Genomic DNA, 25998 nt, shown 5'->3' with positions numbered 1-25998 from the left:
ATTATCTACTCAAAATATATTCAATATATAAATCATTACTTAGAATATGTTTATTAACTCGGTATGTTCTTAATACGTATAAACTAGCGATCCCCTAACCTTAGTGATATCATTAAAAGGATTAAAATTTACGGAAGCATCATCGTCTGTCCCAATGTATACAAGGAAACCATTTTTACTTCGCTAGTCATCCCTTTCTTATTCGTGAAACACACTTCTTTTGGCCATTCTTTATCATTTGTAGCGGACACACTTCGTTACTCCTCTTTTTATTATTTGTAACGGGCACATTTCGTTACTCCTCTATCCATTACATATAGCGGACTCACTTTGTACAGGTACATTTCGTTACTCCTTTTTGTTACTAAACGTAGCGGGAACACTTCATTACTCCACCTTTACAGTACGTATAGGGCACACTAACATACTCCAGTTTTTATTTTATGTAGCGGGCACACTCCATTACTCCTTTCTGTATTATTTGTAGCGGAAACACTTTATTACTCGTCTTTTTATTATATACTGAAAGGATAAAGAAGCACAGAGTAAATATTTGAGGTGATTTAATGTTGTCCAGTTTCAATAACACGTCCTTTATTCTTCTTTTTACGTAACGTAGCGGCACACGTTCCGTATCACTCTCTTTATAAACTTGTCGGGGACACACGTACCCTATCCCCTTTTATATCTAATAATGATTTGGTGTCAGGAATCTGGATAAAGACTAAGCTGTCGAGTTTCTTTGTGATTTTCCTCAGTGCCGCTTGTGCCTTTGCTGCTCTGTTTCTCACAGACTCCGGAAAGGACTCCACGGCTGCCATCTTTAGGACACTGTTGTGACTAAGGTAGACAACTGGCTTGATACAGTAGGAAATGTCGGATACCAGCACGACGAGTGAGAACCAGCCTCCCCACACAGTATCCTCGTCGCCATCCACATATGACAGGGCCACATACGGCAGCCACGTACCTAGCACCACCAGATACATTAGAATATAACTTACGGCTAGAGTTACATCCCTTTCCTCTGTGGAGGACTGGTAAACGTTGAACATCACCTTGACCTTCGACAATTTTGTTTTATTCCTGGTTATACCACCAGATATTATTTCTATGTTCGCGTCATTTTCAGGTCTTGATGTTATTGACTCTCTAACAGTGACCTGACTGTCTCCATCTTCGATGTCCGTAGTGACGTCACTTGAAGCAGTATCAGTTGGGATATGGTTGATTACATCTGATATCGCTCTATAGTGCTTGCTCGATGCGGATGTATCCATGCGGAATGGCACCGATTGTGTAATAGTACTGCAAACATCATTTGAAGCCCCGTCAATCATTTCACTAACACTTAAATCAGTTTGTGCGTTATCATATCGTCCTGATGCTGACATGGTTTTATTTTCGTCATTCCTTTTAGCGAGTTTCATATTGATACTCTCGACTTGTTTGTTTAATTTCGATAAAGTTAAAATGATTTGTCGTTTGCGAGCATACGTGAAGATCGCACAAATGCATACTATAATGGCCGGAGTGTATATGCCAAACGCAAAGAGAAGATGCATATGTAGCTGGTTACTGCCGTGTAGGTGGCAGCGCTGTTGAAGTGGGATATATTCCACCTTTCCGTAACCGGTAAGTGGGAGAGCAGATAATGTGGCGCTCACTAACCACACGAGCGCAACAATAGCAACACTGAATTTCCTTTTCTCAAAAACGTGTTCGTGGACTCTTGGTTTCCATAGTTGTGTCGTTCTCTCGCAGCAGAGAACTGCCATGAAGAGGAAAGATGCCAGCCGACACATAGACACAGATAGTCCATTTATCACACAAAACCCATCAGGAAATATCAACGAATCGTCAAAAGATGCTACAATCCCAGGCAAAATTATCAGCAAATAGGCAACAAAATCTATCACAATTAACTGAACAAAAACAGGTTTGCTTGTCATGGTCTTGTGCTTGTTTGAGACGAGCTCACGTATAACGAGAATGTTAAGCACCATTCCGATTAAGAAAATAATCAACATGAAAACACCTGCTACATTGTCCACCACATCATTCTCGAGCCATCTATAGAAGGACCCGCTCACTGTTGTTAATGCGCTTACATCGGATACGTTGTTATTCGACATGCTGGTCATAAGAAGGTTTGTTTTGTCTCTGTATAAAGCGATGGCCTTCAAGCCTTTCAAACCTGACTTTTTTTGTATTGATGATAGAACACATAATCCAGATCCGTCATGAAGTAGCTACATCTTTAAATCAAAAGGGCACTCTTTTACAAACATGTATCCTCCTATCTTTAAATATGAATGGAAAAAGAGCGTGAATGTGATACTGCTATGGGACACCGGAGACATGCATGTCTTCGCACTGCATTCAAGCATGTGCATTAACGATTTACAGATGACAACAGAGTAATATTCAAATACCCTAGAGTGATGTTCGAATACTATTATAAGGGCTTGACAATGTTTTCTGAGTTTCATGTCCTCTTAGTTTATACAAGGTACTAGTACACCAGTCAGATTTTTAAATGTCGTGTGGTTTTTCATCTACAACTCTGTTATCTGTTACTTGACTTTCATGTTATTTCAAAAAAAGAATAAAAATTATCAACGTCCTACTTTGTATATTGTTTTATTTAATAAAGTACTTACGATCTATCAAAACAATGAGGTCACACAGGACCACACTGTAACAAAACTTCGCAAACGGTTTATCAGAAAAGAAACCGAGAAAATGCCAAAAACTAAGATAAAAGGCTTGACACAATGAGTTGCAATTTTGAAACAAATCACACGAACGAAAGCCCAGATCATGCACGTCATATACACAGCTGTTCTAAAACACCACGTGAAAAAAAAATCATTTCAGGAAGAAGAAAAACCTATTTATTAACTTACGAAGGCCTAAGTTTGACTGAGTATGCCCTAGGGCTATCATTGACGGTATTGAATGTATGTTGTTTTTAAGTCAGACAATTGATCGTAGTGCCGTAAGAGAATTTACTACAATGTAGAACAATACATGTGGTCCCTATAACCAAAAGACGTAAAGTAGTGTCAATATTGATACAGGTGGTCAGCGGTCCCATTGTCAAACCGATACTTAAGGTGTTTAACATGATGTAAATGTTTTACATAAATAACTACGGCTATGTGTATACAACACACATCGTGTCCAGATCGTTCAAGGTTGTATCAGCAGTGACATAATTCATATACATATCGCTATTATAAAAAGAAACTTCAACGAATCCATAATAAAAAATTATAATTTTTAAACCTGATGATAACTTTAATACCGATATATATTAAGTGTTCTGAGTCATGATACGAACATTTTGCTTGGTAAACCGTTCATGGTTATACAGACAGTTGTATGAGAACGTGTTCAATCTTATTTAAGTAAATTCTTAATGCAAAATTAGACCCTCTATACGATCGAGGTCATGTCAATGCTACACGCGTTCTATTACCTGTTATTCGTTGTTGGTTTGAATGACATTAATTATCTGGATATTAAATATTCCTTGGAAAACACATTTTTCTATTTCTAAAATTAATGTGATATAATGTTAATGATGTTGTCCCTGCAATAAATATAAACAAGTTAAAGATTGGGCGTTTCTCATGTTACGTAATTCCAAAATAATGGTATTTGTTTCATTGAATAGGATACTTTGAGGTTGAATAGGTTTTGGGGTCTCCCACGCTTAACAAACATGTATACACAATATTTCACAACTGTTTACGACGAATCACCAAAACAGACCCTGCTAAGTAATTGGTAATATGTATATGCTACAGTAACGTTATAGTTGGTAATAAACTTTGGAATCGTTTATACATCAGTCTTGCATACACACATTAAATACTTAAAGATCTTTGGATTACGACCAGGAAGTATTTAATATCCAGATAATAAATGTCATTCAAACCAACAACGAATAACAGGTAATAGAACGCGTGTAGCATTGACATGACCTCGATCGTATAGAGGGTCTAATTTTGCATTAAGAATTTACTTAAATAAGATTGAACACGTTCTCATACAACTGTCTGTATAACCATGAACGGTTTACCAAAACAATGGTCGTATCATGGCTCAGAACACTTAATATATATCGGTATTAAAGTTATGGTACCAGCTTATTTCAATAGTGATGCTTCCTTTTTAACAACATTGTATCTAACGAAACAACAGAGTTTTATTGTGTAAAAGTGTCAACTCTTAATAGGTCCAGTGTCTAACAGTACAACTGTCATTAAATAATACTTATACTATAGGTCCAGTGTCTAACAGTACAACTGTCATTAAATAATACTTATACTATAGGTCCAGTGTCTAACATTACAACTGTCATTAAATATTACTTATACTATAGGTCCAGTGTCTTACAATACAAATGTCATTAAATAATTTCTATACTATCACTTAACATTTGCAAATGTGTTATTCCCCACCACCCTCCGTATAGCCCTCCTTTTTTACTCACTACAAATAAACTAAATTCAGAAAGAGAGTGAAAGATGAATGTTGAATGAACGCCCTCTTGTGTGAGGACACACTACTGTTCGGGGTCAGACCCCAGGGCTCCTTAACCCTAGCAGTTCCTATAAAAATATTTATGTATATATACCAATTCTTGCTAGAAATATAGATATATACAAATTCCTGAAAAATATGTCTGGGGAAATATAAATTTGGAGGGAAAAATATTAATTCTACCATTGTGAGTTGTTCTTAGTGTAGCTAACAAACGCTACACATAACATAAATGGCAGTTTAGTGGTCTGTTCAGTTTGAACTGCTACGCCACAACGCCAAATATTGAAAAACTGTAGATCAACAATGTAAAATGTAAATCTAGATATGATTCAAGTGCTAGATGAAAATAAAGACGAGGCCTATTCATACAAAAAAAAAAAACAGTCGATGCTGTTCCCGATTCACTACTCATTCCATAACAGAGGTTTTTATAGTATGATTATAGAAAGGTATATGCTGAGTTAGTTTTGACCCAAACAGTTATTGAAAACTTATTTTTCGAGCTTTCGAAAACATCCGTTTCATTTGTCAAGCAAAGACGCAAATGACCGGTGTCTCGACTCTAAATCGCTGAAAGCAATTCCACTTCGAAGGCTCGCAAAATAAGTTTTCAATTAATGTTTGTGTTCAAACCAAACTGATGAATCTCATTCTGATTATTTAAAAATAAGTGATGTATCACACTTTTATGCTCTAATGATTTGTACCTTGTCTAGAAAGCCTATACCTACTGTTTCATTTGCAATGGCATTGTTGAATGTTTCGAGAGAATCAAAAGTAAATCATTCAAATGAAATTGAAGAAGGGTGTTGCTGTTCTACCATCAGTATATGCAGAATATCCATATTCCACATACCTATATAGTATAGCTTCTATGAATAATACACAGGATTACTTCAATCCATAATTTAGGGGTTATTTTATTACTTGATTGTCGCATTATTGTCATTATACAATCTAACAGTTCACATTAATGTTTTACATCCCGTGTACAATATAAAAGTTAAAAAAAGCTATCTAAATAATTTAAGAACTGTCCGACCTTTTACACAAAATAATGTATCAAATTTGACAAAGACAATCTAGCCAAAGACTATTGACTAAAACAAAATATGGCACAACGTTAACACACAAATCCAAAATTAACCCCGATAACAAGGGGAGGAACAATACATGTCCGTCCTATGCCAAATTGACATACTTTAAATCCCTCTGGTGCATTATTGTACAAAATTATGGAAACATGGGAATGTATATATAAGAAACTACATGTGTACTGCATAACTCTGTAAAAATGAATTATTTCTGCGATATGATAAAAGGAGAAAACCTATTGTCCTTTAGCAACTTAATTCAGGGTAAATGTCCGTATATTATATTTTCTTTAATACCTTCAAAAATGTATGTAAATTGATTAAATGACCTTCATTTCAAAACATAAAATAGAAATGGTATTGCATTCTTTTGCTCATAATCCACTCATCGTGACCTGTCATTACCATATATATTGTAAAGTGCTTCTTACTTATCATAGCAGCTTACGCTTTTAATTTAAACTTTGCCTTTTACAAATTGACCAAGTTTCATCAAAATCCTTGTTCGAAAACTTTCGACAAATAAGAGCGCAGTATAATAATCAATTAAGCACAGGTTTCTTGACTTGGTATTAAGCCTTTGTCAGTGTTTCATATAAATAATGACTTAGATTAATGAGAGCCGATTATGTTTGATTACGTTATTTAGCAAATAATTTTAACGAATCAGGGCTAGGTAAGCTAAATATATATACGCATAGTTTTTCCAGCATTTACTATATTCTTTGACTTTTTATAGTATAAATATTCATAAGATATAATATAAGTTTCATAGGAACTCTCGACCAACTGGAGTGTAGTATGTTAATAAATTATGCACATATTTTGCTTATTTCGTCTCTGGCTTTTTCAGTGTACATGCTTACCATGATATATAAAAATCGAATGATATTTAAATAAACTAAAACATTTTTTGGCTCTAAATTGTGGACAAACGAACGGATGGACTCTTCCCATACGACAAACGACCAGTCCAAAAAAATGAAGGGCATATACAATCAGTAGCTGCCCATCTAGAATACATCAAATTTGGATCGAGGCGAAACCAGGAGCTCAAATAGCATTCCTTGTACATTTATAGTTTACTGCGTAATACTTGTAGAAACTGTAATGACTAGTGAAAACCTACTACAGCGATTGTATAGAGGAACAATCCGTACATGTACAAGAGGAGTGTTTGTCTTCCATGTGTTTAATGAACATGTCCGGACAAGAAGATTGTTCTAAATACGAATCCACCTGGCTATCCGAATAATGCAAAGTTCGAGAATCTGCCGACTGCTGCATCCTACGGGCAGGTGCGTGAAAAGCATAGTCTTCATCACAAGCTGAATCCATAGAACGACATTTGCGTTGTTGGCACCTTTCAACTATAATGGTATCTCTGTTAGACCTGTGTAATACAGTGCTATAACGAGACGCAGGTGATGAATTTGTTAAGGTTGGTATTGACGTGGTTGCATTAAAATCTTTTAGTTCTGAATCATTTTGATTTCTTGAATATATCGTTGAAGCACCACCAATATCGCTGTCTAGATCAATAAGATCGTCACTAGCTTTACTTGATAACAGAGATAACTGTTGACCGGCAGCGGTACTAGAACTTCCTATCGATCCCCTTGAAGTGGAAGAGTGACCATCCACGGCAGTCGTCCGTGGCAACACTGATGCTGCAGTTTCTTTTATAGTTGTGGGTTCTGAAGCTGAGTTTTGCGTATTAACAATAAGAAACGTGTTCTCCCCTTGTACCGGTTCTTTCATACTGTATGAAGGTTCGCCCCAAGTAACATTTTCTTGCACGTGGTCCGTTGTATTTTGTGTGTTTTTGGCAATCTTGGTGGAGCAGTAACCGGTATCTGTTGTTGATATGTTACCCATCTGTTTGTCTTTAACCTGGGGACGAGTATCGCTGTGTACCATCGGACCCTCAGCAAAACTCTTGTTAAGATTTTCTATGGTAAAGATAAGGTCGGTTTCCGACGTAGCGTTACATTCCTCTGTTGGAACAGCTGACACGTTTTCATCAGTCACATGAACATGGGACTCTTCCAGAGCCAGTTTGTTTATATTTGCTGACGGTAGATCGTCTTTTGAAACGGAGAGCAAGTCAAACTCTTCATTTTCTGAACTAGTATTATGCAGGGGCGATGATAAATGCCCCGCCTCAAGGTTTTTTGCCAATGACAAAGCTGTTGGATATGAATTTCGATGGGGTTTATCATCAACATGAACGAATAACATCGGTTCACTGTTAGATGCTATCATTACGACAGTTTCGCTGTCATAAATTTTAGTCATCCACTCTTCCACCTTGGTGCTTGGTGTCACTGGTAATAATTTCCTCGTCTCCTTCCCTTTCCTACGCCTCCGTTTCCTGATGCAGCAAAAGCCAACAGAAATGCTGATGCCGATGAGTACAGCCACCATTATTACAAAGACTGCTATCAAAACATCACCAACACCTTCAGCCCAAGAAACAGGCGACTCCCTTGTCGTAATCAGTTCATAATCTGGAAAAGAAATTGGGATATATGTTTGTATTCTAATACATAATGTAGCATCGTTATATATAGAAGATATATCTAAGCAAGGAGAGTAAATCATCATTATATCACTAAACTTGAAAAGTAATCCATGATCAGAAAATTGTTTCACTCATTACATCTACGTCAATAAGGACAAGCTGATGTGACGTTATACGGTGGGGAAAAGTATGCAAAAGAAAAACAATACGACAAATACAACGGGGGAGACGGAACCTGTCAGAGAAACAAATCAGCTTACTTTATTGTCTAAAACCGCTGGTTCCTTCTACGATAGGTTTTTTTGTTTTCTTTTATTCATGGCAATCGAATTCATTTTTAAAAACTGTCACATCTGCAATACCTATGAAATAAGACACGTTATCAAAACATACCATTTGTCCTTAGTAACTGGAGACAATTTCGAAGTTACCAAGCTACAAACGAGATTGGGGCTGAGCATAAACTACTTGATTCAGCATTTATAGATTGTCACAAAATGTTTTCAGGGTTTGTTATGAGAACAACGGTCTCATCGCGAGCACATGGATAAAATGTAAAGGCAACCATAGAGCGACTCGAGTTTTTATCCAAATGCGAGTGATGAGAATTGTTCGAACAACATACCATGAAAAGAATTGTGTGATAAAATGTTTATCATTTATCTAAACACTACTACTTTGTACATTCCTCCATTCCTAAAAGTCAACGAAATACCATACGATCAAAAGGTAACAGAGGATATCTGCGGGAGAATACCACGAACTTTAAAACTAATTAGAAAGACATTTTAAAACAATATTATCGTCATCGACTTTTCCATATGCACATTGACGCCTACAATGATGTTCCTCACAATATTTTTCATAACTTTGAAATGATTTATTTATGATTTTATTTATGACGGAATACTTTTTTACATATGGATTATAAACGAGCTGATCTGTTCACACCTTCGTCTTAAGTTACATCAGTGAATCATTAAGGTGATACGTGTGTAACGAAACTGGAGTGGGTCGATCGTTGGCGACCAGGTAGCTCAAACAGTAGAGCAGTAAGTACTTCGTATTTAATTTCAAGGACACATTTCACATTGTGAAACCGGGGAAGCTATTTGCCTACGTGAGTAACGACGACAAAGACGACCTCTAATCAACATGATAAATCGTTATATAAACACATACATCGCAGTAATAGGACTTTTTCTATTTAAAAATTATCTACCAAAAGAATAAAAACACACTTTATCAAGTCACCTACCGTATTCCTCCTCGTCATCTGGATATCCGAATGGCGGATAGGCCACCGGCATGCAAATAGTATCGCTGTTATTCTCGCTACTTCGACACTCATCTACCTCTATAACATACTCTGGATAGCCTCTATAGCACACAGAACACTTTGCACACTCATAAGAGGACTCAAGTCGGAAGTAGCCTGCACAACAAATCAAAATACTTTCGTTATTCATTGATCCTATGAGCGTACAGATAAATGCATGTGAAGATGAACCGTTGTGGTTAGTTTGATTACATGTATATATACCAGACACATGATAATTTTAAAAGTTGCCTTTGAGTGGTGAAATATTTGTTTTAATTGTTGACTACTGTTTTCTAAAGACAATTAAATATGTGTTATGCAACTGGTTATGTGTAATGGTGAGTAGAAAAAAATCAAAGTTCCAACATACACTGGTAAATCACAGAATGCAGAATAGATTGCAACAAACACATATCTACATGGTATTTGTTAATTTGGTATGAGGTCTTAACATAACTTATTTATTGGTTTATTACATGTTTAATCTTAATCCGGAAAGTACGACTCCAAATCCGTTGCATTACCTTCGGAACAGCTCCCACATTTAGTGTTGTGGTCGGCTGTACATTCCCGGATAGTCTGCTCACCAAACCTACAGAACGTGCACGCTCTACAATATAACTGCAAATTGTAACTCTCCAGGAACGTGCCCTCTGGACATGGCTTACACAAAGTATCGTTAAATAAACCGCATGGACTGCTGGCGTAGTGCCCAGGTGGGCATATGCTGCATCTCTTACACTCATTCGTCGATTGAAGATAGAAGTAGTCCTTCTTGCAAGGCACACACGCTGCGTTTCGATACCTTTTGCATCCGATATATCTAAACCCCTTCTCACACACTGGTCTACGGCATTTTGTACATTTCTTTTTGAAGCCACCAAGTGAAAAGTACCCGTGTCGGCATTGCGCGCATCTGGTGTCAACGTCCTTTGTGCAACGAGCACGCATGAACTTGCCTGCTGGACACTGAGAGCAAGGGGAACATACGCCCTTTCCGTTTGGTTGCAGTGACAAATAATTCCCTCTCCATGTACAAATTGATGAAATAGCTGTCACCTGCACGAAAACAAGCAAATGTATTTAAAACTTGTGTATTATTTTTTTCTTTAAGTAAATGAACGAGGAAAAACTAACATGACGACACACATTGACCAAACGATTAGTCGGAGGAGGGATGCTGCCATACCAATAAATGTCATCTTTATCGTATATAGCCCGAGTTTCCACTGACCCTAACACCAGACTGAGACATTTTATAAGAACAATAACATGCAACATTTGATAAAGCGCCCTATCTAGCTAACATAAGGCACTCTAAAGCGCTTTACATTACATAGATATACACTTACAACAATTAGCATATACATTAATTAATTCATTTTGAGGAATTCGCAGGAGCTGCCTTATCATGCGCTTACTACTAGTCTTATGCCACTTGGCTAATATTTCCTTATGTGTGTATGCCTGCGTGTGTGCTGGATATGTATTGTGTTCTGTTTTGTAGTGGGACCGTGCATCCAACGGCATCTTTTATAGTGCCAACTCACTTGAATGCTACAGCACAGATACCGCAACATGCACCCCAGACCATTTCTTACTCCACCTGGGTTGTTGGAGTTGTGTGGGCAAGAGAAAACCACTTTCTCTGATATTCCATGCGTACGACGACTTCGAGGATCGAACCTCGGCCGTCTGCGTTGAAGGCCGAAGTGTTAACCACTTGACCAATCCGCCCATTTTGACATAAAGATGTCTGGTGAGAAACCTCGTAATTATCGGGTTTTACTTGAGAAGTTAGATAAAGAAATTACAGTACATGTGCAGTAAATCTTGTATTGCTTGCCTGCAATTATTCTGTGCATGTAAATTAAAACTGGTTGATAAATAAATTAGTTGTTTAATTTCCATCCCGGGATCTCAAACCGATTAACAATGGCGGACAAAAATCATTTCAAGCACGGAATAACGGCTTCAAGTTACTATAAGGTAAAATAGGGCACATTAATTAAGTGTCACTGTGCAAAAACATAGGTCCGTGTATGTCATTAAATCGCAAGACCTATTACGTATAAAATAGCATACAGATTAGTCCTTGTTCGTGATGAGCATCAGATATGTTACATCCTATATACGTGTTTAGGTATACAATGACATAAATCTTAGGGCAACAGGAATTGTATACTAAATATAAATATGTTTGTATTACTGGTACTGTTACATGTGTACTAGTCGCCGAGCTATAACTGTGGGATTCCCCCTGATACCTCCTTAGACTTAACCTTACTTAATTGGGTCTTTCATCTAAGAACTGCAAAAATAGGAATTTAAAATGGAATAGTTTGGTGTACGGTATTTCAAGGTTGTGAGCATTTGTATGGATCTTATGAAGAATTTCATTTGTTTTAATCTTAAAGTACAGGTTGCAAAAAAAATTCTCGATTAAAACACTGGTCCCTGATCTTTTAACAAACAGTTATCAAGATCAATGTTCACATACATACATTGTACCAGTCGTGGGTTCGTGTATCCTATTTAATGTGAGCCTGATCATAATTTTTTTATTTAGCATTTTCAATTACCAACTATTCATACTAAACATATACATTTGATCCTTTCTATAACAGATGTCAATATGATTAGTACGCATCCGCCAGGAATCGAACCCTGTACCTTTGGTTTACCAGTCTAACGCTCTCTACCGAGTGTGATAGTTAGAATACATTTGTCTGTGACACACTTAAGTATTCAAGAAATGACCCACATTTTTTGTGAAGGCACACAAGAGTAGGCCACTTGCCAGCTGACACAGTTTTTGATGTTGAAATCAGACCCCTTAAATAACTATATCTTATATCTGTACAACACTGTTTAATGAGTCGATGTCATTGTCCTTCTATATCTTATAAACAATTGGTTGATTTAAATGTTCTGATCACACGCGTGCGGTTTCTTGTGCCCAAATTTACGGTAATTGGCATCACATAGAATATAGCCAATGATATTAGAGCTACACGGAAGTTTGAATCACAGTGGTGTATATATATATAGATAACACCGAGACAGGCAAACACACGCTTTGTTCTACCAACGAAACGCATTCTTCGTTCGACCTGTATTGATCACACTTTAAAGCTTTGTTCTACCAGCGAAACGCATTCTTTGTTCGACCTGTATTGATCACACTTTGAATACGAGTGTTTCCCAGGGTTAACCATGACGATAATGTATATATATATATATACATATTTTGTGAGATGCCTAGGTCGATAGGATTTAAAAAATAAATTAGTGATTTCAAAACGTTTCCGTACTTATTTTAAAAATCTGTGACTAGACCATCCCGTTGCATAACTCACCAATGATCCAATACATTTTTTTTTACCACATGTATGTGCCCCCCACTCCTGAATGGTGTTGGTTTACCGTACGTATACACGATGATTAGCCCACATAGCGACAGGAGTAGTAATATGAATATACAATGTATATATATATATATATATCGCACGTACTGGGCGTTTCTACGTATAACATATGGTTCATTATTGATAAAAACAGAAACAGACATACATAATGTATACGTTGCGCCACGTAACTAGGCTACAGACTAATTAGTAATATGTATAAGTCAGCGCGTGGAGTTGTATCATGTAAAGACATTTAAAAAGACTTAAACATTTCACAACTTTCTCATTTAATATCATAAAAACTACTTCTGAATCATCGTCATATTATCAGTAGCTGATAAACCCAAAACGAAACTAACATAGTGTTACGTGGAATACCGTAAATGAGCGTCAGTGTATTCTGTTAGGTAAAAACTGCGGTATTATTCTTTAAATGTTACACACAAGTATTTGAGTTATCTTATTAGCTAAATCATTCACTTACCTGGCCAAAAGGTACGGTATATGTGCATATTACAATCATCACCGTAATAAACATGTTACACAAGCTTGACACCTCGTGGGAATTACGGGTTCTATAAATAGCATTAAATTCATACCAACGGAAGAGCGGTAGAGCCAGCTGGAATTTCCCTTTAGCTCATGATCAGTGGTACCCGTAGGAACCTGGAGATCGAGGGTTCGATCCCCGGTGGAAAGAAGCACATTATTCTCTTTCCTGTTACATATACAAATTTGGAACTTCTACCTGTTTACTCGAAATGTCTCGTTATATAATACGTCAGTCAGCTCAAAATGAACAATGATTTGATTATGGTTGTTTGGCCATTGACACATGAGTGCAATCGGGAACCGTCGGTACTTTCCGTTTAAGGGAAGTGTCGATGGTTCCCGATTGACAGAAGTGTACATGTATGCAAATAGAGACTAATAATGAACCAGATGGTTTCTACATTTTAAATTATTGGATAATATAGAAGACATCTCTACAGAGACTAAACAAGTAGGAAAAAATGCATCCAGTTAGTTTTTATGTTGTTAAATAGATAAAAACAACTTTTGTCTGTTTATTGTGTATTTCGGTGGAATATATATATACTCGTGATTCTAAAAATGATGGAAACGCACCGCCTTGTTCTCAAGCGTGTCTACAAATCAATATGGAACCTTAAAGTAATGATAGTTTTCCCATCGACTGTTATGTTAGAGTATGTTAGAATATACCAAAAGTTCTCACAAGTTTTTCTCAAAAGTATTTATCCCCTTTATGGCGAAGTATATCGTAATATACGTGTATACGTAACAGTGAATGTTGTTCCATACAACTCCTCTGCAAGTCTTCCATATCATTTCTTTAACCCATTTATTGAACTTTCTCTTTCAAATGAGCCACGTGACATAGGCGTCCGATAAAGAAGCCATGCACCTGGTGATAGTTTGTAGTTCGCTTATGTGATTGGCTTACAAATCCCGCAGTATACCACGTTGTGAATGAACGGATTTCACTTATTAAATTTTGAAATAGCATTTTAGTTTAAACATCATATTCATTTTTTTCTGTTCCAACTAAACATGTATGTTTAATTTCGAATTGCAATAAATAACAAAGTATACAATGATATGTACTGAAAAGGAAAATATATGCCACATTTCGGAATGTTACATTAACAACCAACGGATGACTGTTCATTTAATGGATTGCATTATGTTGTGATAGACAGCTCAACACTGGAGGGAAGTACAACACTTTTTCAGACTTTAACTTCATTTTAATATATATATGCTATTACAGCAATAACAATGTGATTGGGAATAAATTTACCCATGATAAGATCATACAGGCGTATACTTATACACGTGCATGTACAATACAGTGAAGAACACAGGAGTAAAATGCTAAAATATTAACCAAGGTTTTAAGATTTGAATGTTGCAATTTATGCAAACTGGGTATTGTAGTTTGGAAAGAAAAAAAAATCGAAACCCCCCATTGACTCTAAGATATTTTGAAGTATGAATAATTTTCTGCTGTTATTAATTGTTTATCCCCCAAAATACCAAAGTGTGCCTTTCAGGGTACAGTAACACCGATTCAAGGGCGTACGTGACCGTTCCGCGTTCTATTTATAGAATCACACTCCGGAAATACCAACTTCTTCTTCTTCCTGATATTTGAGAGGAAATGACGACTCCAATTAAAACAGGGTTAAATAGAAATCATGTTAATCTAAAAGTTAAAACTATGTACGTTGGGTTAAAGATGATACAAGAGTTGATGTGACTGGGACCAGGCGAACTTGTTATAGAAATTAAGAGTGGATACATGTAATATATCTATTTATGAAAAAAGAACAAACATTTATGGATTTGGAAGTATGGAATACAAAATTGATATTCATCTAAAAAGTGTCCAGTTTTTGGTACAGTGATATTGAATATAAGGGTTCTGGCCTTAAGTGGGAGCGCTTCGCCTCCAAAAGAGTATAAAAAAATATATATATAAGATATAATTCCCTTAATTTAATTAAAAGAGTATTTCTAATTATGATGAGTAATTTCTCCAAGAAAGAATTGCTTTGCCATCTTCAGCTGTGCCGACATAAAAGAATTGCTGTCATACAAAATATAGTACCACTTATTTACATTTCATCGATTCACCGACAATCCCTGTTTAATGCCTTTTATTTAATTTGCAATAGGCAACAATGCCTTTGTGCTTTACACACATTTAAATATGACAATGACATAATGGCAATAAATAAATGCATATTTACATGAATTTTATAGCAGCAAAATAACATACATTTATTGTGCGGCGACACGTTCCTTCCTGTTATATGAGTCACAAAAGCTAAACTGTCTAAAACGATTCTCAAATTTCCTGGTCCGGATGTACATGTATAATTGATATGTCTGAAATAATTCTTACTGAGTAAGACATTTAAAACAAGAGGCCCATAGGACCTGTATCGCTCACCTGTTTCTTTTGTTACATGAAACTGACATATAGGTAACTTAAGACCAAATCTGGTAACAAGAACACAAGACATTTTTACATCTCTTAAACGCTTCTTAAGATATTGTTGTTTGAAATTTCAAGTTTTAATTTTAAAGCTTTTAACCCACGTTGACCTTTGACTCCGGCTAGCATTTGAAGTTGACATTTAAAAAGTATCATGACTCTAGAACAAATGCTCCTTAGGATATCATTGTTTAAAGTTGTTAACATATTTGACCCCTGTGACCTTGAAAGTATGTCAAGGTCCTTTTAATAAAGGTACTTTGTAGCACTTCATCCCAGGTACCTACTGGCCAAATATCATGAAGCTGGGCCTTATGGAACTTGAGAAGAGGATTGTTAAAGCTATTAACCCATGTTCACGTTTGACCCCGACTAGCACTTCAAGTTTTCATTTGACCTCCTTACTGTAATACCAAACACGATTCTCACTGCTGGTCTACATAACATACTCAAATATCATGACTCTAGTCCAAATGGTTCTAACGATATTGTTGTTTGAAGTTTTTATTATATTTGACCCCTGTGACATTGAAAGTAGGTCAAGATCATTTTAACGAGGAAAGTGTATAGCACTCCATCCCAGGTACCTACTGGCCAAATAGCATGACCCTAGGTCCTCCAGTCCTTCAGAAGAGGTCGTTCAAAAGAAAAAGTTGATGGACGGACGACAGACGGGCGGACGGACGACGGACGATGGACGCCGCATTACGGCATAAGTACTGCGTACTTATTTACTCACTTTAGGCCAGGTGAGCTGAAAATGATATGAGACATCTCATGGGAATATCCGCACAGATCTTAATAAACATAGCTTACCGCAGGATCATCACAGTTCAGAGATGGCGGAAGAATCAACAATAAGTATATGAATTGTGTATATCAGTAAAGTATCGTCATGTATGAAGTATATTACACGGTATGTTTGGTTTGTTTGTTTGTGCTTTACGTCATATATATAGCTTTGGTCATTTAAGGACGTGCCAGGTTTTGGTGGTGGAGGAAAGCCGGAGTTCCCGGTGAAAAACCACCGACCTACGGCCATTCCGCCCCACGTAGGCCTCGAACGGTATGAACTTTCTACAAATAGACAAAGCATTGACTACAGTGCCTAACTAGAATTAAGGAGTAGGCATATAGTTATACAGAAAGTGTTAATGGTGACTGGTCATGATATGGTCGTTAATTAATGCACATATTTCTATGGACTTATGTGCAACACAGTCATTATAACCGCGGCAACAGGCATGTTTGAAAATGACAATGCTTTCTGCTTTTCCGATTGTGAGGCAGTAGAGAAATATGTCTTTGATCTGACAGTTCGAGCGGCTTCAACAAATAAAAGCTACATTTTACAAACATTGCCTTTACTATGGTGGTTTATATGTGACATTTCGTCCGTTCAGTTTGACGCCCGCGAAAAGATACCAAGCGACAAAATGAATAACAAAACAAAACATATATTAGCCACCATAGATTGTGAAAAGATCCATGTAGCATATCCAATAAGTGTTTATATGTGACGTTTCGATGACTAGTACGGTATGTACTCCACAAAGTTGTCCACAAATCGATCATGTTTCAATGCCTCCGCTAGGAGTCGAACCCGGGACCTCCGGTTTACTAGTCTTACGTTCTACCGAATGAGCTTAAGAGAAAATCTCCCTAGCCGAGACGGTAGGAAGCGGCTAGTATTTTTTTTTACCAGGGTGGGAGTTACATATGTACCGAAATGACTCGATTCAGCTAATACTTGGTCATATTTTACACCTTTGTGTACATACGCTTCACTGGTCTTTTGTCTGATGAAGGTGACAGTGTACATGTACATACCGTACTAGTCATCGAAACCTCGCATATAAATACTTATTGGTTGTGTTACATAAATCTTTTCACAATCCATACTTACCAAGCTGAAGAAAATGTTTAGAAAAGAAATTAGCCATCATAGGTTTCCGTAATTCCCTACTTCAACGGATTGTGATAGGAGAAATTGAGTTCACCACTGTAACTAACTTCGTCTGTCAATACACGTTTACAATATAATCAAGGTTGCAAACTCCATTGCCCCATAGTAAAATGACCCTGTGCCAGAAAGCATATGATAAGGCCGGGAGCGCCTGGAATGACAGGAAAATATGTGTTCTTCAAGTTCATGTATACTATTTATTATGCAGAATAAGTTTTGGTATACTTCCTGAAAAATCAAAAACAGGCCGATATCAGTTGGTCGATCATAAGTATGCGCTGTCTCGGGAATTATGCGCTTAATCCCATTTGGATAGCTCCAAACACAAGAACAGTACACAATTCAGTGTCGGTGAAATACCAACTGTTCCAGTTTTACCAGGCCAGTTTTAAAGCTATCCAGATCGAAAATCTGAATGATGGCGACAATTTTTTCCTACGTTTGTGATCGAAACACCGATTGGTTCGTCACATCGCTTATTGGTTTTTTTTTTAAATATGACAAGCCATTTATCATTATTAATTTACTTTGATCAATTGATTGATGCGTACGTTTTGCAGAACTCTGGGTCAATATTGTCATCAAATACTCACAAGACACAAAGTATTTGGAATAATTAAAAGCTTTAACCTTTTTTTCAGATCGGGTACCGAAAAAGAATGACCGTGTTATTGCATCTTTGATCATCTACATGTATATGTTAATAAATGATAAAAAATAAATCAAATTAATCAAAGGCGCCGTACTTGAATGTACATCGTTGGTATATTCCGACGATTAAGATATATTTGTACCTACCTGCCCTTGAACACGAGTGTATAGATTATATCACCACACCGTGTCTGTCCTATTCAAGGATGTCTCGACTACAGGGACCTGAGCATTTGTTACAGCTATATTTGTAACTAAACTAGGGTGTTCAGAGTAACTTTACATATTTAAGAGGTTTAGATCGACTTTCGCTAAAAATGACACCCCCAATGACAGCGAAATCTTTGAAGCTCTGAAATGGCGTGCGTTTTTGGAAGGAAACGGAGATCGTGTCCGCGGAAGGGGAATATAGTTTACGTCCATATAGGAGGCTTTTAAAAGAAAATTGAAACATCTTTCCAAAGGTACCAAGGATTGTTCCGTAGATCAACTAGAAATGTTGTTTTTGATACAAGATATTAAAATAGGTGGGGTCGACTTTTCAACATCGAGAGCTTTCCGCCCTTCTCGTTGGGGGCGTCATTTTTAGCGAAAGTCGATCTAAACCCCTAAAACATGTCAAATCACTCTGAACACCTGAGTTTAGGTACATATAGGTAGCTGTAGCTAATTATCAGGTCCCTGTGGTCTCGACTTGTAATATTTGTAATGTTCAATTCCTCATTTTTAAAGGTAAAATCTAATTGACGTAGTTATGAATCGTGAATAAGATGTTTTTAAATTGCCGTACTGTTTAAAGATGGTGATAGATTACAGAAGAAGTTAACCATTGATTTCGCATCTTAATGGAGTGTTACTTTGTGGATTTGGTTTGGTTGGTTTGTGTTTTACGTCCTGTTAACAGTTATGGTCATTGAAGGACGTGCCAGGTTTTGGTGGTGGAGAAAAGCCGAAATTCCCGCAGAAAAACCATAAAGACCTACGGCCAGTACCTGGCGACTGCCCCACGTAGACCTCGAACCCGCGACCCACTGGTGGAGGGCTAGTGGTAGCAGAATGTCTGACGCCTTAACCACTTAGCAACCGAGGGCCCTTGTGGAGCTTACTGAATCATTGATCAACCTTATTTAGCATCAGTAGACTTGTTTACTACATACATACATATACTATAGACATAAGCTAGAGTAGATAGCATGACTCATCTTCATTCAAAACAAAAGAACACATAAGTTTCTTTTGGTATTTTTAATGGTACTGCTCATCCGAAAAAATCATACCTTCATCTTGGTTTTAAAACAATTATCGGATCATCGTTGTTAACAAATATGTTTTCCAGTGTGATTTGTACTTCTTCCGATGTTCTGACTTTCAATCAGAGGACTTGGGATGGGTTGGTGATAACTCATCAACATCGCAGTGTCCGATGAGGAGAATCGACATATTTCCCTTGCTTTGCTTTTAAAAACAGAACGACTGCTCGCGCTAGGTGACGTCTTGAACCGGAAATAGTATTCAACACGGATATGAAGCGCGTAGGAAAATAGTACGTCGTTACCGAATCATTGTAAAGTAACGAAAAAATAATGTGAGAATAACAACACTATTTTAATTAAGAGCAAATGTGTACATGGAAAAGCTAATGACGATAGAATTGTTTTGAAAATATCTTTCTGCGCTGCTATTTTCTGCCAAAGTAAACCGGTATAATACACTTAGGATTAAAATTTTAAAGTAAAGTATACAATTATTGGCGTTGAAAATAACAATTGTTGGTAAGCAGATAAACAATAAAGATGGGCGATAAATATATCTATAATAAGATAAAAGAGAGGAGAGACGGAGGTAATATGGAACAGTCATTCCCTAAGTAAACGTTCAAATAGCATATTAATGCGACGTATCTGAGTCCAAATTACATTTGTAACAGCAAGTCATAGTTCCGGTCACATTTAAATTACACGTTCCTCTGTCAGAGTTTACCAAATGTAAATCCTAAACGTAGCAAAACTGGTGTTTCTTTGCGCAAACAAAGATGAGTTTGAGGGAGCTACTGTGACAATGACCCTTATGAAGAACAGTCTATTTAGAGAATTGATGCATAAATATTGTAATTGACAGCACAGCGTTAAAGGAAGTTTAAAAAGAACAATATACATTTATACATTCATTGAAAATTGACAAAGTAAAGTAAATGCATTATGACAATATACATAAATGAAATTCAACCGATAAGTGTATTGCAAAGTGTGGGTTGACTCTGGAGTTAACTCCCTTTGCGTCTCCACGCTCCTTAACTTATCTTAAGTCAGTGAGAAAAAATCAGATTATAAAACACAGTGAATAACACAGGGATTATGTGAGAATCAATCGCTGAGGTATCCTTTGACCTATCCTAGAGTGTAGGGGTAACATTTGATATTTAAGAATTAAGATAAATACTCCCGTCAACAAATCATCACCTCCAACACAACTGGGTCTGACAAAATTATTTTGCTGCAAAAATACTACATTTATTGTTGGCGTAAAAAAATGCATGGCACCATTGGGGAAACGTTTACATTTTCTTTCGTTTATTGTAATTAGTGGAAGCCAAAAAAAACCTCGTTACATTAGTGCATTTCACAATTATTTTATGGGGTTTTTTTTAGCAAAAACAGGTCCAAAAGTGTTTTCGCCTCGCTCCGCTCGGCAAAAGTTTTCATTCTACGCCCCCTCTTTCAAATATACTAGAATTCCCTGAATTCTGTACATTACGTAATACCACGTATTTCCCAGTGAGATTACACAAAGGTAGTCTAGCGCATATTTCATTCACGCACCTGCTGTTGTATATAATGAGCAGGCTATTTTTACACTTGTTACACAATATGTGTATAACATATGACATTGTAATCCCTGAATTACCTAAAAGTTAATGTTTATCTTTGTTAGAATACTTACATGTACTTTGCTATACCATCCGAGACAAAGTCCTATATAGAACGTCAAAATCATAATCGGCAATCGGGTGAACCCGGTCAGTGAACCCGGTTACATACCGTTCAATATCTTATATAATGGAAAATCCACAAGTTATTTATAGAAAAAAGATTTGCAAAAGACATTGTATATCCTTGCACGATGAAGACACGGGATATTGCATTTCCGTATCCTTGTCAGATACAAAAATATGTGGGATCGACCGGATTGTGACAAGCAAAAATACGATAAGATGCAAATGAACGTATATGTGGTATGTAACACCATGTAAGACCTAATAATAGACTTTTAAAGCATTGGCTGATGTAATATAACTCGCATAGTCAAGCACTTACATATATATAGTGCCAAGTTACAGCAGTTCCCCTTACATTGGTATGTAGTATATACAATGTAAGATCTAAATGCATTGGCTGATGTAATATAACTCGCATAGTCAAGCACTTACTTATATAGTGCCAAGTTACAACAGTTCCCCTTACATTGGTATGTAGTATATACAATGTAAGATCTAAATGCATTGGCTGATGTAATATTACTCACATAGTCAAGCACTTACATATATATAGAGCCAAGTTACAACAGTTACCCTTACATTGGTATGTAGTATATAAAATGTAAGATCTAAATGCATTGGCTGATGTAATATAACTCGCATAGTCAAGCACTTACATATATAGTGCCAAGTTACAACAGTTCCCCTTACATTGGTAGATGATATATATAACGTGTAACACAAGTGCGAAACCTAACAATCTCTGAAGTATCGTGGCTCATATATATAGGATCTTAAAGGAGTTTTCATTTCATAAAAGCTCATATGAAACGAAAACAAATTTAAGATACTTTTTATCACACAACTCAGAAAACTTACATTTTGACAGGTTTTAAAGCCAAAATGTAGAGGGCTTAATCAAACGGAGACAAACATTTTGTTGGCCAATCACAATTTATGACGTCACGTCATTGTCCATATTATGACGTCACAATCGACTGGATAATTGGCCGATTATGTGATAAATGAAAAGACGCTCAGCAACAAACACCACCAAAATGAAGTTAAAATTAAATTAATAAATAAACCCCAAAGTGTAGAAACCAAGAGATAAAACGCATGGAACTACATAACTGTGTGAACTACATAACACATGTAAATAATGTGTAAATAGTTTCTGCCAAATACGATTAATCAGAGGACAAAAGAATCCAAGCAAATTAAAGCAAAACAGTATCCGAATATCCTGCATTCCAATGATATGAAGATAGGAATGTTTCACTATTGGTGAAATGTATTGGAGAGGGCGTTTCTAAGTTGAGATAACTTGTGCCTAATCCTTTTTGTTGAATGACAAATAAAAAAAATGTTTTTTAAATCACTATTGGTACAAAGAGCCGTCTTCCGGTGATCCTGGTAGTTGGTATGCGGATTTCCGGAAATGCCGCGAGTCATCATAACGGTTCTTGCATGTGTACTGCCTAATCACTGGGCATTTACCGCGAATAGGCGATTTCCTTTTTTATGTGTTGACATAAATTTACGTAACTAAAAATATTCACATAAAAACCCAAACATTGCATTTAATTGCATTCCTTATGGACACGGCATTGAATAAAACTGCATGAAACGCCAAACCGTACCCCTTTTGCGGTGCCCCACGTATATATATATATATATAAGTGCAGGTTTTTAAGCTGTACGTTAAGCGTACGATTTCGGTTTTCCTATGGCGACCTCTCTGACCTGACAGTGACATCAATGTTTTCTAACCCACGGTATTTCATGTCACAGATCGTTCAGAAGTCATTGTTTGGATTTTATATAACGTCACTGTACGCAAATCGGGACACCTCTTAGATAAATATTATAAATATGAATTTATACCATACTATCAGTTCCAAAAATGTTTGTTCATTTTTCATAAATAGATACTATCAACTTTTCATTTATTTCACAATTTGATATTTCGGGATAAACAATCATTATCGGCGGAAAATATGCATAGTTGTAATATTTAAAGAATCAACGAGGGTTCCGATTAAATGAATTTCTCAAACTGGCCCTTTGAAAATGATATTCCAATAAATAGCGTCACACGGCACGTAAATCAGGAAAGTCATGTTTTGATCGTTTATCTTACCTTTAAATTGTCCATAACGATAATCAGCAGCCAATAAAGCTTAATACAGTTTAATTGTCATGAAACGGTTCATCAAATGAAAACTGTATACATAAAAGTACTTATTTGCATTGAATGACAGTTTCTTGGGTAATTGTGCAGGTGTACAAGTGCCTTCATGTTTCATCTAGCGATTTTGATTACGAAATAGATTTGTAGACAAGTCGGTATTCTCATCCTTTTTTAGCATATCATTAACCCAGAAAGTGGTGTTTTTCGACTTAAATAAACTCTTAACTGACCACCAGAAAACTAATTATTGTTTCCACAACCTCCCCAAACCCACTTTAACTGGGGAAAAGGGGTTCGCACTTGGGTGGCTCCTTTTGCATCTGACACCCATGTAAATGCCAATTTGGTAATTCAAAAATAAATCTATTCTGAAAACTGAATGCAAGAAAAATTTAAGGCTTTAAATATGTGACACAAAAACGCGGCTATTGGCAGAAGATTTTGTTCTGTGAACAATATTTGAAACTTCGTAATTATAGAAGAAAGAGAAACAACTCGTACAAAAAAAGTTTGCTAATCAAATGTCGTATTCTAAATTCAACGGCTACGCTCGACTGGCCACCAGCCCCCAAGTTTTTATGAAGAATTTCTCAGCTGCATTTTACTACTAGCTTATCTTCCCCTAGTTAAGAACTAGTCTAGAATCAGACATCCAAGTGATAATTTTTTTCAGGGTTAAACTTTTTTCTTAATAATTCAATATTCTAGAGACGGTGGCCAGTCTACGGCTACGCCCTCGGCATAACATATCCTCTGCACCCTATTAATTTTCTTGACAGAATCGAAGGTTCGTAGTTAGCTTAAGGATTGGTTCAATGCAGACAGACATATTTACGGTAGGTAGGGGTACATATAAATATACATGTTTCTTCATGACCTCTTTATTCATTTTTGGAAGATTCCTTGCTCCCAATTATTGGTGTACAAGCGTACCAGTCAACTTTGTATGTATAATCTTCAACTACCAGTACAACTTTTGGTGTGTCTTTTTTTTTAACTGAGACAAAGCATAACAATTCAGATTGACCTTCATGGTCAGCCGAATAAATACTTCTGTCGAGTAGAATTGTTTACATCAATAAGAGCTTAGTAGGCAGTGTCTCCCAATGCAAGGCCTAGTTAAAAAGAAAACTATTTAGCTTAAATTAAATAAAGGCTATTCCTGAAATAAATGTAGGGGTGGGTGGGTCAAGGAGGCACTTTTTTATTACCCACCCATGATTTAATTTTTCTTACACTCTACCACCCACGATTTTTATATATATTTTGTAACACGCACTTAACTATTTTAATTTTTCATTCTTTCAAATATAACCCAATGAATGTTATAACAATGAGGTACAATGGAACACAAACATGTTAATTCAAACTAACATCACCTCCATTGCTTACAGTGTGTTGTAGAGTAGCTACAATGTAGCACAGAAATAAACATGCTCACCCGTCACATTGGCAACACACTGAAGTCAATGATAGGGTTTGCTGTTTTAACATCAGAATTGATAACTTTTTGTATACAAATGAATTTTCACTCCTTTTTGGTCCTATTTAAAAGAACTTTTGTGTTTTCATTTCACTTTATTTCCCATTTCAGTAATGAAACTGCTACTGTAAATGGTAGCCGTTACCAAAATTCAGGAGTATTACCCATATGCAGGGTTGTGCCCAACCTGTTGATTCCAGTGTGTGAAAAACAACATTATGCAATTAATTTATAAATCAATATGGTATTTTAAATTTTAAATCTTGGTATTGTAGTTAAGATTGTATTGTCATATCTCAATGCATCGTTGGCCTGCCACCATGTACAGATTTGCTAAATGGTTCACTTCCAACACATATTATTGCCTCGTCTCACAATACACTTATTTTGTATTATGGGTGTATTGACAGACGAAGCCAACACCTGTGATCCAGCTTTGACCACATCTAGATTTTCACCATGTGCAATGAAACAGAAGCAAACCCAAGTTGCTTCCCGTATATCCCTCTTCGAAGACATCCGTTGGGAATACCGGTACACTACCATGGATACCACCAACCATAATTTAACTATTGCAACAAGATTCTAACACCCATATTTTGAAGTGCCTCTCGACCTCCCTTCCCCAACCCCATATTTATATCTGGCAAGGCCTTTAACTTAAATGCTATTTGAAGGTCTGAACTAAATGTCCCCATAATACAAGTCCCCCTCCTCCCCAGAAGGAGTTCCATTAGGGGTAAAAAGCGTGATCCTCGTAATGTTTTTTTCCCTGTCTTTAGCTCTCCATGACTCCATTTAA

General features: G+C 36.5%; 2 protein-coding genes across 3 annotated transcripts; both read right to left on the bottom strand.

Annotated features, from left to right (window-relative positions):
• Window positions 1-644: 644 nt before the first annotated feature.
• Window positions 645-2135, bottom strand: LOC110447752. The gene has a single exon (XM_021493644.1). The coding sequence runs from the start codon at window positions 2133-2135 to the stop codon at window positions 645-647; it is 1491 nt and encodes a 496-aa protein (XP_021349319.1).
• A 1957-nt stretch (window positions 2136-4092) lies between these two features.
• On the bottom strand, window positions 4093-21588 carry LOC110447763. 2 transcript variants are annotated; one of them, XM_021493661.1, is made up of 4 exons: window positions 21486-21588; window positions 10021-10555; window positions 9434-9610; window positions 4093-8161 (listed from the first exon to the last, which is right to left on the bottom strand). In XM_021493661.1, the coding sequence occupies exons 1-4, from the start codon at window positions 21537-21539 to the stop codon at window positions 6780-6782; spliced, it is 2148 nt and encodes a 715-aa protein (XP_021349336.1). In that variant the 5' UTR covers window positions 21540-21588; the 3' UTR covers window positions 4093-6779. The 2 variants fall into 2 exon arrangements, with proteins under 2 accessions (XP_021349336.1, XP_021349335.1); XM_021493660.1 differs by lacking the exon at window positions 21486-21588 and adding an exon at window positions 13391-13489 and having other exon boundaries at window positions 4094-8161.
• Between the last annotated feature and the right edge of the window lie 4410 nt (window positions 21589-25998).

This window comes from Mizuhopecten yessoensis, unplaced genomic scaffold, assembly GCF_002113885.1.
Source record: "Mizuhopecten yessoensis strain PY_sf001 unplaced genomic scaffold, ASM211388v2 scaffold3601, whole genome shotgun sequence".
In the NCBI taxonomy this organism is placed as follows: Eukaryota; Metazoa; Mollusca; class Bivalvia; order Pectinida; family Pectinidae; genus Mizuhopecten; species Mizuhopecten yessoensis.
Note: the sequence above shows the minus strand (reverse complement) of the source record. Positions and strands in the feature narration are given on the sequence as shown.

Bases quoted from the DNA above. Each gene is read 5' to 3' on its own strand.
- LOC110447752 (XM_021493644.1), bottom strand. From the start codon at position 2,135: ATGTCGAATAACAACGTATCCGATGTAAGCGCATTAACAACAGTGAGC.
- LOC110447763 (XM_021493661.1), bottom strand. From the start codon at position 21,539: ATGATTTTGACGTTCTATATAGGACTTTGTCTCGGATGGTATAGCAAA. The intron at 10,556-21,485 runs GTAAGTATTCTA...GTTTTCGTGCAG, and splicing joins GATGGTATAGCAAAGTACAT to GTGACAGCTATTTCATCAAT. The intron at 8,162-9,433 runs GTAGGTGACTTG...TTTCTTTTCCAG, and splicing joins AGATGACGAGGAGGAATACG to ATTATGAACTGATTACGACA.